The following is a 16,133-nucleotide window of genomic DNA, read 5'->3' on the forward strand; positions in this document are numbered from 1 at the left end:
CCAAATGTGGGCCCCTCATTAGGCCCAGCTCAGAAGCTCACCTGTGCAGTTTCTTCTGGAATCAGCTAAAGAAGATGGTCAGGCCAACCACCATGACCATCAGTAGTACCAGCACGGCCCCCACACTCCTGCACACCCAGCTTTTGCTGGCACTCATTTCACAGGTTTCTGCCCAGTACCAGTGTGTGCCTGAGGTTGGACATCTGGGGACACACTTGCAAGCTGAGGCCAGCCCACTGACATCCTTCACATCCCAAAAGAAAAAATCAATTTCTTTTGGGATGTGAAAAAGAAAAGGGAAAGAAAAAATCAATTTCAAAGCCCAGGAAACCAGCTCTCACTTTGAAGGCAGGTGCTAGGTACCCTCCTTGACTCCCCAAGGCTAAGGGGGCAGTGAGGGGATGGTGGGAACCTAGGAGCGCAAAGCAGGAATTCAGAATCTGAGAGTGATAGGTGCCTCTTTCTACCTAATCTCTAAGTAGCTGGCACAATGACAAGCCTCTTATCATGTTATGATTTTTGTACTTTAGTTTATAGTTTCCTGAACTTATTGCTGGACATAACAATAGGTCCATGGCTGTGATAACAAAAGAGAATGGATGATAGATATAGACTTGGAACTAACTGAAATTTTCTCAGAAAGGAACTTGCTCAGTCCTAGGATGCTCAGGTCTGTAATCTGTGCCTCCCTCTCCCTCTGGTGGGGTTGGGTGTGATGGGAGTCCCAAGTAGCAATAAAAAGGATGTAGGGGAGCAGGGAGATGATGCCTTTTGAGCTCTGCCCACCCCCATCCTGCCCTCTCAGATGACTGTGGGCAAGGGTGTGGCTCTACCACCAGAGAGTGTGGGCACCAGGCTAAGAGTGGCTGGGCACTGGCAGGCATCAGGGGCCACTTTTCTGCAGCTGGCACTTGTCCTGGTGACAGTTAAGTTTCAATTTCATCCATAGAATGCACTCGGTCACTCAGGCCGGCTTCCCGTTCATCTCATCCACATAGTAGATGTAGGCATAGTCTTTCGCTGACTTCTGAGTGCATTGTTCTGAGGGTGAGGGGTAGACAGCAAAAGTCAGCCTGGTTAACATGGCCATAGCCCCCACGTTTACTGCCCACACTCTGCCCTCCCCACACTCACTACTCCATGGAGTTGCTTACCTTACAGATCAAAGCCCAGCTTCAAAGTCTCATTTATGGTGGTGAGCTCCTCATCAAAGCACAGGACTGAGGAGTCTGCCAAGAGTGATAGAAAAGAACAAAACAGAAATGCTGCCCTCTTCCCCCTGGGGTAGCCAGTCTCCTCTTTCTTTTCTGCCATGCCCTCCATGCTGAAACAAGACTACTAGGGTCTTGATCCAACCCTAGATGCAGCTGGGCCTGTGAGCAAACTCAAATGGGGACACTAAGGCTGGTGACAACCTCATTCCGGGACTGGGAGAGGCTGCTGGGAGCACTGTAGAGTCTGGGAAGGCACCTGGGCCTGGCTCCTAGATCCCTTTAGGGAGGTCTCTGAAGTTCCAGAAGAGAGGAGAGACAGGGGGTGGTGCAGGTGATGAGGCTGAGACCTCCTCAAAGGATCCCCTCCCACCCTTTCCCCACTAATGATGCCAAAGGGAAAAGCTGGGCCTACCTTTTCACTCTTCAGAATTACCGGGTAGCTTCTTGGGTCTCATTCATAATCTTGGTCTTTACAGTCTTAGTGATGTTTGCAAACAGTTCCTGAAACTCTGAAGTGTAAAATGTCCTCCAGGACACTGGAGTGGGCACTTAGGAAGTGTCCTCAAGACAGTGCCAGGTTTCACTGAGACACTGCCATGGCTAGAACCAGGAGCTGGTGGTTCATCAGTCACCGCATGTTACCCACTCTCCCAGCAAGTGAGGCCTAAGAAGCAAGAGAGGTGGAGAGAGACAATCAGCCTTATGACTCAGAAGCAAGACGGACCGGAGACTCTTCCCTCTAGCAGTTAATAACCTAGAGGAAGCCCACAGAGCAAAACAATCTAAGATCCCAAAATATCAGTGATCACAGGAAATGCCAACAGGTCAAATTCATTCCTTAAACTGGAAGCTCTTGGGCGAAGATGTGGAGAAATCGAACCCTTGTGCACTGTTGTTAAGAATGTAAAATGGTACAGCTGCTACAGAAACCAGTATGAGAGACCCTCAAAAAATAAGAATAGATCTATCCTATTATATAGCTATTCCACCTCTGGATATTTACTGAAAAGAATTGAAAGCAGGCTTCAAAGAGATATCTGTACACCCACGTTCAGAATAACATTACTTGCAGTAGCTAAAACATGGAAGCAACACAAGTGTCCATTGATAGCTACATGGATAAGTAAAATGTGGTCTGCATGCATAGGTCTACAAGTATGTTCTTCAGCCTTAAAAAGGAAGGAAATTCTGACACCTGCTCCAACATGGATAAACCTTGAGGAAATTATGCTGCGAAGTAAGCTAGTCAGTTACTAAGGGACAAATACACTGTATTTATGTGAATACTAATGTGAGGTACCTAGAGTAGTCAAATTTATGGAAAGAGAAAGTGGAAAGATGGTTGCCAGAGATGGATGAGGGGGAATATGTAGTTAGTATTTCAGGCGTACAGAGTTTCAGTGTGGGAAGAGGGGAGTCCTGAAGACAGACAGTGCCAGGAGCTGCACAGCGACACGTAGTGCCACCGTGCATTTAGTGCCACTGTGCTTGGTGCCACTGAGCTGTAAACTTAAAGTGGCTAGTGGCAAATTTTATGTTATGGGTGTTTTACCACAATAAAATATTTTAAATTACAAAATTAAAAATAGAGGTTCTTGAATTATGTTTTGGAAACCAAATAAATGAGCTTATGGAAATGAAGAAACATAAAGTCACTTTAGAAACATAGGATTCCAACGTAGAAACTTCTTATTAGGTGGCCAGCAATGCTGCCAAGGGAAGAGACCTTGAGACAAGATCAGTCATTGCTCATAGACATTGTGACAGAGAAGTCAGGGGCAGGACCCAGTAGGACTTGAACCAAAAATATCCTGGGCCAAAGTGGAGATGGAGATAATGGTGTTAACAGTGCCAAAGTGTGGGGGGAGGGGAGAGTTGGAGGACCCTGAGCCATGGAACCCAGGGCTCTTGACAGTGTGAATCTCCCTCCTTCCTGAAACCCTTTCCTCCCCCAGCTGCTGGGACATGACAACCTCAGGGAACCCTTCCAACCCTTTTTCTGCTTCTTTCTGCTCTCCTTAGGGAACTCTCTTTCTCATGCCTATCCCTTAGGTGCTGGTGCTTCCCGTGCTTCTTTCCTGGGATATTGTCACTCCTGTGCTGGGGCCATCCCTGGGCCATCTGATCTGCTCCCAGGGCTTCCAGGGATGCAAACGCTGGTGTCTCCACTCAAACTCTTCCTACCCCATGTTTGACTGCTGGCTGCTGCATCACTTGACCACTCTACATAGCGGGACCCTGGCACCTGAGACTTGACATGGCCTACACCAAATTTACCATCTTCTTCCATCCTACTCTTCCTTGTGTTTCTTATCTCAGTGAAGGGACCCCACACTTCCAGCACCCCAGAAATCTGGTGTCATTTATCCTTCTCCCACCCATCAAATCCTTATGATCTGCTGGCCCTGCCCCCTAAAAACCCTTCATACCAGACTACTTTTCTTCTGCATTGTCACATGTCTGGTCCAGGCCACCATCATTTCATCCCTCCACCCATTCTTAGTCCAACAGCCAGGCTGTAGTCTGCAGTGCAAATCAGATACTGTCCCACATGGGCCATAACTGCTGATTCTTGAAGTCTAAATGACTTGGTAGGGGTCATCTTTCCAACCACCTTTCCCACCATGACCCCTTTGCCCTCAGGCAGTCAACTATTTTTTATATTCCTAGAATCTGCCCCATTCTCTCTCACCTCTGAGCTCCTTATCATTGCTTCTCCTGCTGTAACACCCCCCCCCTCTCTTTTCCCTCTACCTGGCCCATTTTTCCTCATCTTCCAAACCTAGTTGTCACTTCTTCCAGGAAGATTTCCCTCCACCTCACCAAGCTTGCCCCCAGGACCTCTCCAATTGCACCTCAGGTGCCCCTTACCATAACTCTAACCAGGCTGCATAGCCACTTTGCTATCTGTGTTCTTCCACTCTAAGCTTCACGAAGACCAGGACCACTGTGTTCCCAGCACCAAGCACAGAGCAGATTTTCAATACAAGTCTGTTGACCTGATGAATGACAAATGAATGAATGAATGAATGAATGAATGGTCTCAGAGAACTCAAGTGTTGCCTCAGGACTGGGAGCCCCTCTGGCCCAGCCAGGTACTGATACTTTGACCATTCATATAGGAGGAAGCAGGGAAGCGAGGGGGTTTCCCACAGTCGATAAATCCACCCCTCACACATGCTTACAGCAGTTTCTTAATGATCATACTTCTAAACTAAGGGGAAGCCATTGCTTATGTAAGCTTTATTCATCTGAAAAGAAAAAAGAGACAGCGAGCATATACAGGTCTGGAGCAGACAGCAACCCCTGTTCCATATCTTGGGGGAACCCCCAGGGCCTCTTCTCCTAGGGAGCCCATGTATTAGCCCATAGGAAAGAAGGATGGGAAGGCACAGAGACGCTCTCTCTGCCGGAATGTGGGTGGGGTATGACTCAAAGAAGGAAGCTCTCCAAAGACCCCTCTCAGGATGTGGGTAGATTAAAGGGACTCAGGAGCTGAGAAACCCTGAAGAGTAATTAAGATGAACCCCTACATCTCCTCTCACATCAGACATCCACATTGGGAATCTGGCCTTCCTCTGCTCTTGAATAGCTGAGTGAAGTCCCAGTATGCCTGGGAGGATATGTTTTTTAGTTCTTCTGTAAAGTCACTTTCACTGCAACACTTAATGTGGCATTGATTTTTTTTCTGGGATTCTGTGGGAACAGGCCACATTATGCACAAGAAAGTCATGTTTTGGTAATGTCTTCTGAAATTGGTTACTTCTCCACCTGTTGGTGTCATGGAGGCAGAGAAAAATGGGTAGAAGAGAAGATGGAAATTCAAGAAACAGGTAGGAATCACTAAAATTCTTCCCCTTGTCTCTGAATAGTGGCCAGGATCACAACCAGAGAAAACTAAGTGGAAGTTTCCAGAAAGAATTGAAATAGAAACAACCTGATGAGAAGGGCATGTGAGCTAGTGAAAATGGCCCTGAAAGGGGAAGCAGAAGGTCTGTGTTCTACCTGTGTTTTGACCTGGGTAAAAGTCACATTTTCTCCTCTTCCTACACAGTTAAACTGTGGTAGCAGATGATCCTTCCAGTGCTGACCTCCAATTTTAAATAGTTAAAGAGCAGGGAAACAATATACAGATCTCAGAAAAGGTCTCTTCTTTCTAGGAAGAAGAAATCCAAAAGGTGTAGGCACTGGTAACTAAACTGGCCTTGGGGACAGATATACTCTTTTTCCATTCCAAGTAGTTCCATTCTGGCACTGCTCTGTGGATGGGGTAGAATGCAAAGCAGTCACCATGGAAGCCCAAGGGACAAAAATACTGGCTCCTGTTCCAAGTCTCATCATTCAAGCATTGCACCGAAGGAGGGGCATGGAGCCAGATGATCATACAGCAACCAAAACCCCTCAGTTGCCACCTCAATCCCCAGGAGATAGTGGGGAAAAGAGGAGTGATAACAGGAGGAAGGAAACAAGAGATGAAAGAGAATGACCAAAGAAAACAAGAGCCTACCAATCAAAAGAGGGTAATATCCCATTCTAGGGACAATGTGCACTGGCAGCAAGAAAAGGCAGGAAGGGTGAAACAAGAGCACAAAAAAGTCTAAGGTGATTAGCTGATGAGGAAAGGTGGACAGGAGAGGCCCACAGAGTAAAATACAGAGACTTATTTGGTGTCGCAGGTAGAGAATGGGTCGTCGTTACAGTTGCGAAGGTGCTAGTGAACAGGGGATGGAGAGTTGAAGTAGCACTGAACTCAGGGAAGGGAGGATAAGCAGAGCCAGGTTAAATGTGAAGTGGAGATAGGAGAAAAACCAGATGTTGTAATGGCTGAAGAAGGGGTCAGGAACTGGCCTGGAGGAGAAGCCTGGAATAGTTGAAGCTGAAGAAGAGGTATCAGGAACTGTGGTTCAGGAGCTGTCGGATGACACTGTTGTGTTTGGTGGCTCTAGGCTGATTTGGAAGATTATAGATCCTCCACTGAAGGTGATGGCTGTCAGTCCAGAGATGGCTCTACTTGTAGAGGAATAATTGACAGCTGATGGGGAGGCAGGACTAGCACTGTCTGTGGCAGAAGCAGTGGAAATAGAAATAATTGACTTGACAGAATCACTGCTGATAAAAAAGAGAGTGGAATCCTCACCCCAGGTGGTGAATATTTGTCCAGAGGTGACTGGGGAAATAGAAGAATGGATGGACTTTATAAGAATAATGGACTAAGATCTGCTGTGATGTCAGAGGCATTGGATGGATCAGTTGTGTTGGAGGGATAAATAGTAGTGATAAAGCCACTGAATGTCTCAGTGAAGGCTGTGTGGTCATGGAAGGCAATAAGGCAGAACCTGATGAGGATGCAAGGCCACCACTCAGAGTAGTAGAGGAAGTATCAATAAAAACTGTAAAATGGTACAAATTAGAAATGGTAATGTAGACAGTTGCCTTGTCCATGAAAACTGTCTGGACAAAGCTTGATGTGGAAACAAGGCTTCCGTTAACAATGGTAGAGAAGGTGATAGCTGAAAGTTGGGTGAGGCAAATCAGATATGATTGTGTAGACAGTGGATGCTTTAAGAAAGGTTGAGGATGTTTTCCCAGAGACCATTGTGGTGAAAATTAAATCACCAGAATCAGATGGAAAAGAATGGTTTGTAAACCAACTAGTACAGGAGATATCACATGGAACTGTTAGATTAGATGAATCTGAGAAGAGTGAATTCTTTAGACAGTGGATTCCACAGTAAAGGCTGTGTTGATGATGTTTCCTGATACCTACCTGAGTGAAAGATCCTTCAGATTTTATAAAGGAGTTTTCAGAGGAAATGATTTTGACAAATCATAAATGGTAGTGTAGACAGCTCTACCTAATACACAGAGAAAAAACACAGGGAGGCTGCTAAATTGAGGAAACAAACAGACATGGCCCAAATGAAAGAACAAAATAAAACCCCAGAAAAAGAACTAAATGAAACAGAGATAGCCAATTTATCAGATGCAGAGTTCAAAACACTTGTTATCAGGATAATCAGAAAACTCCTTGAGTTCAGCATGAATAAATGAATGAATGAATGAATGAATGAGGTTTACACTAAGTGAAATAAAGAGTAATCCACAGAAAACCAACACAGAAGGGAAGGAAGTGGGGATTCATACCAAAGATTTGAAACATAATGAAGAGATAAACATTCAACCAGAACAAAAAGAAGAAACAAGATAAAAAAAAAAAGGATAAGTTTAGGAACCTCTGGGACATCTCCAGATGTGCCAACATCCAAATCATAGAGGAATGTGCCAGAAGGAGAAGATGAAGAGCAAGAAATTGAAAACTTACCTGCAAAATAATGAAAGAAAACTTCCCTAATTTGGCAAAGGAAATAGACATACAAGTCCAGGAAGCACAGAGAGTCCCATACAAGTTGACCCTAAAGAGGACCACACCAAGATTCATCATAGTTAAAATGCCAAAGGTTAAAGATAAAAAAAAAAGAATCTTAAAAGCAGCAAAAGAAAATCAGAGAGTTACCTACAAAGGAGTTCTCATAAGACTGTCAGCTGATTTCTCAAAAGAAACTTTGCAGGCAAGAAGGGGCTGGAAAGAAGTATTCCAAGTCATGAAAGGCAAGGACCCACAACCTAGATTACTTTATCCAGCAAAGCTATCATTTAGAATGGACAGGCAAATAAAGTGCTTCCCAGACAAGGAAAAGCTAACCAGTTCATCACCACCAAGCCATTATTACAGGAAATGTTAAAGAAACTTACTTAAGAAAAAGATAAAAACCATGAACATTTAAAAAGCAACAAATTCACAACTATCAACAACTGAATCTAGACTTCCAGCCAAGAGGGAGGTGTAGGTGGACATACTGTGCCTCCTCACACAACCAAAATTAAAGACAACAAAAATTTAGAAACACACAAACAAAAAAACAAGGACAGAAAATTGTACTGTATGAAAGTCCCAACAACCATTCATCCAGATCTGTAAGGGGGTGGAGTCGGCAACCAGCAGAGAGGGTCACAGCAAGAAAAAGTGGTGGCTGGCAGACCCCGGTACACAGGGCACAGGCAGCAGCTAGCAGACCCCGGTAGCAGACCCCGGTGGCAGACCCCGGGCGCAGGCACGGGGAGGCAACAAGCAGACCCAGTGAGGGGCGCAAGGCAGCTGGCTGCCCACAGTCACACATTCGTGCGCACAGATAAACCTGGTGAAAACTGGCAGTGAGACAGACCACCCAACCCAGGGCCCCAGCACCAGGATATAAAGCCTAAAAGCACTGATTGAAAACACTTGTGGAGGTTGAGGTGCCAGGAGAGACTCCCAGCCTCACAGGAGAGTTTGTTGGAGAGACCCACAGGGTCCTAGAACGTACACAAGCCCACCCACCTGGGAACCAGCATTAGAAGGGCCCAATTTGCTTGTGGGAAGGGGCAGAGGGGACTGAAATTCGACACAGAGAGGAGCAAGCGCCATTATTCCCTCCCAGACCCCGCCCCCACATACAGTGTCACAACCCAGTGACTGGATTGCCCTGCCCTGGTGAACACCTAAGGTTCCGCCCCTCATGCATAACAGGTGTGACCAAACCAAAAAAATAATGGCTCAAACGGAAGAACAAATCAAAGCTCCAGAGCCAATACCTTTAAGCGACCAAGAGATACCCAACCTATCAGATGCACAGTTCAAAGCACTGGTGATCAGAATGCTCACAGAATTGGTTGATTTTGGTCACAAATTAGATGAAAAAATGACTGCTACACTAAGTCAAATGAAGAAAAATGCACAGGGAACCAATAGTGATGGGAAGGAAACTGGAACTCAAATCAATGGAGTGGACCAGAAGGAAGAAAGAAACATACAATCAGAAAAGAATGAAGAAATAAGAATTCAAAAAAATGAAGAGAGGCTTAGGAACCTCCAGGACATCTTGAAATGTTCCAACATCTGAATTATAGGGGTACCAGAAGGAGAAGAGGAAGAGGAACAAGTGGAAAAGTTATTTGAACAAATAATAAAGGAGAACTTCCCCAATCTGTCAAAGGAAATAGACTTCTAGGAAGTCCAGGAAGCTCAGAGAGTCCCAAAGAAGTTGGACCCAAGGAGGAACACACCAAGGTACATCATAATTACATTAGCCAAGGTAAAAATGAAGGAGAGAATACTAGAAGCAGCAAGAGATAAGGGAACAGTAACCTACAAAGGAGTTCCCATCAGACTGTCAGCTGATTTCTCAAAAGAGACCTTACAGGCAAGAAGGGGCTGGAAAGAAGTATTTCAAGTCATGAAAGGCAAGGACCTACATCCAAGATTGTTCTACCCAGCAAAGCTTTCATTTAGAATGGAAGGGCAGATAAAGTGCTTCTCAGATAAGGTCAAGTTAAAGGAGTTCATCATCACCAAGCCCTTATTATATGAAATGTTAAAGGGACTTCTAAGAAAAAGAGATAAAAAACATGTAGAGTAAAATGATAGCAAACTCACAATTATTAACAATCACACCTAAAACAAAAACAAAAACAAACTAAGCAAACAACTAGAACAGGAACAGAACCACAGAAATGGAGATCACATGGAGGGTTAGCAAGAGGGGAGTGGGAGGAGGAGAGAGGGGGAAAAGGTATAGAGAATGAGTAGCATAGATGGTAGGGAGAAAATAGATGGGGGAGGGCAAGAATAGTATGGAAATGTATAAGCTAAAGAACTTATAATTATGACACATGGACATGAACTAAAGGGGGGAAATGTGGGTGGGAGAGAGTGTGCAGGGGGGAGGGGAATGAAGGAAGGAAATGAGATAACTGTAATAGCATAATCAATAACATATATTTAAAAAACAACTGAGTCTAAAAAACAGACAAACATAGAAAAGGAATAGAATCATAGCTATGGAGATCATTTGGAGGCTTATCAGCTGGGAGGGGGAAGAGGGAGAATGGGGGAAAAGGTGCAGGATTTAAGAAGTATAATTGGTAGGTACAAAATAGACAGGGGGATTTTAAGAATAGCATAAGAAATGGAGAAGCCAGCCCTGGCGGGCATAGCTCAGTGGATTAAGCGTGGGCTGCAAACCAAAGTGTCGCAGGTTTGATTCCCAGTTAGGGTACATGCCTGGGTTGCAGGCCATGACCCCCAGCAACCGCACATTGATGTTTCTCGCTCTCTCTGTCTCTATCTCCCTCCCTTCCCTCTCTAAAAATAAATAAATAAAATCTTTAAAAAAAAAAGAAAGAAATGGAGAAGCCAAAGAACTTACATGCACAACCCATGAATATGAGCTAAGGGGGGATTGCTGGAGGGATGTGGATACCAGGCAGAGGGGAGCAAAGGAGGAAAACTAGGACAACTGTAATACCATAATCAATAAAATATATTTTTAAAAATTCACTGGAACTTGATGTGGACACATTCTCAGTAAGGGAGGATGAAGGTGATTCTGTGGATTGAGAAGAATCAGAGATAATGCTGTGGTCTGTGAATTTGTCATTGAATTTAGGGGCAGTCCATCTCAGCCTGGCTGAGAGATAGCTGCAGCCCATCTGAAAAGTAAAGGGCTTTGCTTTTCAGGGGTGTATAGGAAGTGTGAGGGGAACCTGTAGATTTGGACAGTTTTTGAATGGTTTGATCTAGACCTTTGTCTCTTCTGTAGAATACTATTGTTTGTCTAGAGGACAAGATGTCACTAGATAATTTGGGGGAGGGGCTGACTGAGATTGACAAGTTGAACTGCTAGTAGTATGGCTATGAACTTTGACAAATCTATATGGTTGTGTAGAAATATGTATATATTTCTGCCTGCACATTCCTTCCTGAGCACACTGGGACATGTTCACTTGCTTGGGTGCTCTAACATAAATTTGAGCAGACAGTTGTACTCACACTAATGCCCATGCACATTCCTTTTGGTCCTCACACTCTGTGACTTGCAGACCATTCACTCACCTTCTATCATCTGGCTGATACTTAGTCTGACAAGTCTCTCTTCCCTGTCTTCCTTTATATCTGAAACTCCCCTTTATCCTAGCAGTTTCCACTGGGCCAGGGGGAATAGGAGGACTAAAGCACATTACCACGCACAATTTACTCCCTGTCCTTTGTCTCCAGACACACTTATACTGAGGCTAGCCACTCTCCCTGCCATACTCCCACCTCTGCCTGAACATCCTATGGCCCCCACAACCTGCCCAGGTGAGCTCCTCCTCTACTCTGGGCCCTGCAACTCACTCATCGGGCTACAGTTGTCTCATAGTAAGAGTGCTGGGCCTGAGCCCTTGGACTGGAGGGCTTCTTCCATCTTCTCTGTGCCACTTGAAACATGTGACTGCACATGTAAGACTCTCTTTTCCTATGTAAAATGGGACGATACTCCCTGGCTCTTCTTCACCCTGCCTATGAGATTGATAAGATCCAGTATAGAAAGAATCTTTCTGTCTGTGGTGCCATAAACCTAGGGATTATTAGTGATTCTACAGATGGTTTACAGGGTATTTTCTTGAGAGGGCAGTGCATGTGGCCTCTTGTCCCTCCTGTCAGTCCCCTTCTCCTCTCCAAAGATGCCCTGGATCTGCATCTTTTTCACCTCCCTCCTTGGCCACTGGAAGAGGGGATCATGGGGGCCATCAGAGTAGCAGCACCCTCCACTGTCCCAGATGCCATTTTCACAGGGTTTTGAAAAATTCTCAGGGAGAGGCCAAGAGGTGGACCAGGACTGGAGGCCAGTATAGGTGGGGAGTGAACAATCAGTCAAGATATGTTGGCCACACCAACAGTTCTGGATCTTTGGTTTTGCAGACTACCATCAAAACATTAGAGGAAGAGCACCATCAATGGTTGATTAATACAGTTGAGGTGGAAGGTGTAATAATGTCTAAGATTTTTTGAATTCTAAATTAATGGAAAAAATGGAAAAGATTGCTTGGTTGTTTGTAAGCCAGCAGTTACATTTGTTTTACCCAATCTTCTTTTTTTTTTAAGATTTTGTTTGTTTGTTTGTTTTTAGAGAAAGGAAGGGAGGGAGGAGAGGGAGAGAAACATTAATGTGTGCTTGCCACTTGAGCACCCCCTACTGGAGACCTGACCTGCAACCCAGGCAAGTGCCCTGACTGGGAATCGAACCAGTGACCCCTTGGTTTGCAGTCCATCACTCAATCCACTGAGCCACACCAGCCAGGGCTGTTTTGCCTAATCTTCTTGCCTCTGAGTTAAGTGTATTCTAATTCAGCATGGTGGAAGCAGAGAGGATGAACTGGAAAGGCTGTCAAGGATGGAGGTGGGGACATCCCTGAGTTGTGGGTAGAGGAGGACCAGGGAGATAGTGCACTTGTGGGCTCTGGTCAACCCAAAGCCAAGGGTGGCAGGGCTCAAAGGAAACCCAGGCCAGGCAGCAGAGCTGCCTTCTTCTCCACTTGTCCCTCCCTTGACCAAAGGGCCACTCTGCTCTCCTGGCCTCTGAGGGCAACTCCTCCACTTGTACCTCAGAAGCCCCTTTGTATCTCACCTGGAGGCAACCATAGTTCTCAGCCTCCCTGCCTTTTTGCACCCATGGGAAAACTACTTCTCAGCTCTGCAGCCCACCTGTTCAGGCTTCCCTCCCACACCAGTTACTTGATCCCCATGCTAGCCCTGGGGATCAAAGACCAATGAGCCCCCACCCCTCATTGGGCTCCTCATGCCCAACGTGGGGATAGTTGAAGCCCTCATGTGGGGAGAGTGGGAGCCAAAAGTGCAGAGGAACAGTGGAGAGAAAGAGAGGGGAAACCCCTCCGCTTTTCTTGTTGAGGAAAACTTCAAAGAGAAAGTATTATCTTTCTTCTCATTTAAAAAAAAGTTTTGTGGATTTAGGCATTATAAATTGTACTGGGCTTTTTAAGTTATAAAAGTAGACAAGTCAAACAATCAAAAGGCATATATAGGCAGTTTATGATATGTCCCTAACTGAATCACAAAGAATGAATAGGGGTAGGGAGACGTGGCACTTACTGGGCACCTGCCAGATTCCCACACTTGCCCCATCGGGGCTGTAACTCAATGAGTGTGGGTGCCATGGCCAACGGGGTGCCTTTGCCCCTCCCCGGGAGCAGAGAGTCTCCGTGAGAGGAAAGAACATTCCTGCTCAATTCAGCCTGACCCAGAGCATGTGCTCAGGGAGCATTTCTGAAGAAAATGCATAATGGAAATTCTTCCACGTACTTTCTCTTATTTAATTTAATCCTGTAAGGTTGACATTAATATTTCTGTTCTACACATGAACTGAGTTTCTGAGGGTTAAATACTTTCCTAGTTCAACCAACTGATAAGTTGGAATTTAAGCGTAACCTAAAGGTGGCTTCTACTCTTAACACAAGGAAGGGTTTGGAGAGTAGAGGAAGGAAAAGTGTTCTAGCTGAGGGAATGGCACAAACAGAAGCCCAGAGACATGCCTGGGGTACAGCTAAACACTGAGAGGTGAGTGGGAGCAGAGGGAAAGCTAGCAACATGATGCCAGCTCTGGACTTCACTGAGAAGCAGTTAAGAACGTCCAGCAAAATACCATGATCCCAACTGTGCTCAGAATGAAGGGGCAGTGAGAGCAAAAGCAGGGAGATGGACGAGACTATGGCAGCCACATAGTGGGCTCTAGGGCACAGATGAAAGTCAGGATATTCACTGGGACGGACTCCAGACATCAGCTCTCTCTTCTCTTTATTCTTGGATTTATATCACTTATTCCATTTTGGTGCCATTCAATCTGTCCTTAACCATCTCTAGGAGGTATAGTTGCCTCTCAGGGTACACCCACAAGCTCCAAGAGTCCTAGTTCCTGCCCATTCCACCAGGCTGCCCTTCATCTTGTGGAATCTCTCATCTTCTTCAAGTCCCAAGATGCCACCGACTCGTCCTTTTCCTCACTTCTGCTATTCTTCCCTGCTTACTGTCTAAGTGGAAGCCCTAAGCTAAAGGCTCTGCTGCACCCCCCAGACTCCAGGCAGACAACCCCTTCTGTGCCCAAAGCTTTCACTCACTCCCGGGAAAGACAAGGAAATCCTGCCCTGAACAGTGTCTCCGGTGAAGAGCTTCAGGCCCTTCCCAGTCCAAGATTCTGCTGGCAACGGCATACACAAATGATGTGGCAGAATAGGTGAGGCTGTCTTTCCCAAAGTTAACCTCCAGAGTCAGGGATGCTCAACCAGGAAGCTGAGCAAAGAAAGGCACAGACATTCTCCAAAGAAAGAAACTCCCATGTCCAATAAAGCTATGAGAAGAAAATAGGAGCTCTAACTAGTGTGGCTCAGTTAGTTGGGTGTCATCCCACAAAGCAGAAGTGTAATTCCCGGTTTAATTCCCGGGAAGTGTAATTCAGCAGTTTAATTCCCGGTCAGGGCACATGGCTGGGTTGCATGCTCGGTCCCAGTCAGGGCATGTACAGTCAGGGCGCATAGGAGAAGCAACTGATCAATGTTTCTCCCTCACATTGATGTTTCTCTCCCTCTGTTTCTCCCTCTTTTCCCTCTCTCTAAAAATAAATAAGTAAAATCTTAAAAAAAAAAAGAAAATAGTAAGTCAACTTCACCAGTAAGCAGAGAAATTCAAGACAAAGCAAGATGCTACTTAATTTTACCTATCCCATTGCACCCTCTCAGTGATGTTAGACAATAATAATAGCTAGTGTTGGCTGGAGCATTCTGATAGGATGCTGCTGTACATTAGTTTGGTATCATATTTCTACAGGATGACTTGAAAATATAAATCAGGGACCATAGGCAGAGTTATACCATTTTAATGATTCCGTTTCTAGTTAGTGATCTCAAAATGAAATAATCTGACGTAGATTTAAACAAAAATTAAATGTTTTATTTATTTAATTTTAGAGAGAGGGGGAGAAAGGGAGAAAAAGAGGGAGAAAAACATCAGTGTGTGGTTGCCTCTCACATACCCCCTCTACTAGGAACCTGGCCTACAACCTAGACAAGTGCCCTGACTGGGAATCGAACTGGCAACCCTTTGGTTCTCAGCCCATGCCCAGATCCATTGAGCTAAACTAGCCAGGGCAGATTTTTTAAATTTTTATAAAAGAATGTTTATTATATCATTATTTATTATAACGAAAAAATTAGGGCAAACATGTCCAAGAGTCAAAGAATGGGAGACTGGTTAGATAACCATGCATTCCATAGAATGGAATATTGATCAGGAATTAAAATATGAACTGCCCATAGAATAAATCTAAATGCATATTTGGAAAAAGACCAAAATGTTAATAATGTTTATCTGAGTGGTAATGTTAAGCCAGATTTTCTTCCTTTTGTTTGTCTATATTGTCTGTTTTACCACAAATGTGCATTCATATTATAATGTTTAAAACACAATAAATGTGTATGCTATTAAAAAAATTAAGTGTGCCCAATATTTGGGGGAACCCAGGAAAAATCACGCACTGGGATGATTCCCAAACTGGAGTTCTCCACACCTACTGTGGTCGGAAGTAATTTGCCTGGGCTGCAAGCACACTTGCCATCAAAGACACCAGCTCTCCTACTGAACAAATAAAACATGGTTCTTTCTTGCCCTGTTTGCGGCTGGTATTGCTTCTTCGCAATACACATATTTAGATTTTTTCTTTAAAAGATAATCATTTGAGTAAAGCGGTTGGTTTGTGGGCAAGCATTTCACATGTGGCATTTTTGGGGAAAGCTCCTGGAAGGTACCTCAGATAAGAAGTCTGAACACCACCACTGTACTATAAGACAGTCCCCTCCTGCCACCTCCAAAATGCACTTCTGCACGTGGTGAACTCAGTCAGACAGTCCGCATGAGCAGCCCTGGATGTGGGAGCCCATGCTTGCCTCTAAGGTCAGCAACTATACAGCTGCTGGGTCTTATGCAGCCAACCTTTCTGAACCTCATTTCCCCTGGAAAATGATGACGAATGATGACTTCCCTGACCACCTGCT

General features: G+C 45.0%; 1 protein-coding gene across 1 annotated transcript in view; it reads right to left on the minus strand.

Annotated features, from left to right (window-relative positions):
* Nucleotides 1–964: 964 nt before the first annotated feature.
* The window catches only part of MUC17 (mucin 17, cell surface associated), a 28,504-nt gene continuing 13,335 nt past the window's right edge, over nt 965–16,133 (minus strand). Inside the window, exon 10 of the mRNA XM_045819341.1 lies at nt 965–1,041. Coding sequence (XP_045675297.1) covers nt 965–1,041 — 77 coding nt within the window. The remainder of the gene's footprint in view (nt 1,042–16,133) is intronic.

Source organism: Phyllostomus hastatus, unplaced genomic scaffold (assembly GCF_019186645.2).
Source record: "Phyllostomus hastatus isolate PE091 unplaced genomic scaffold, TTU_PhHast_1.1 phas_scaffold_385, whole genome shotgun sequence".
Taxonomy (NCBI): domain Eukaryota; kingdom Metazoa; phylum Chordata; class Mammalia; order Chiroptera; family Phyllostomidae; genus Phyllostomus; species Phyllostomus hastatus.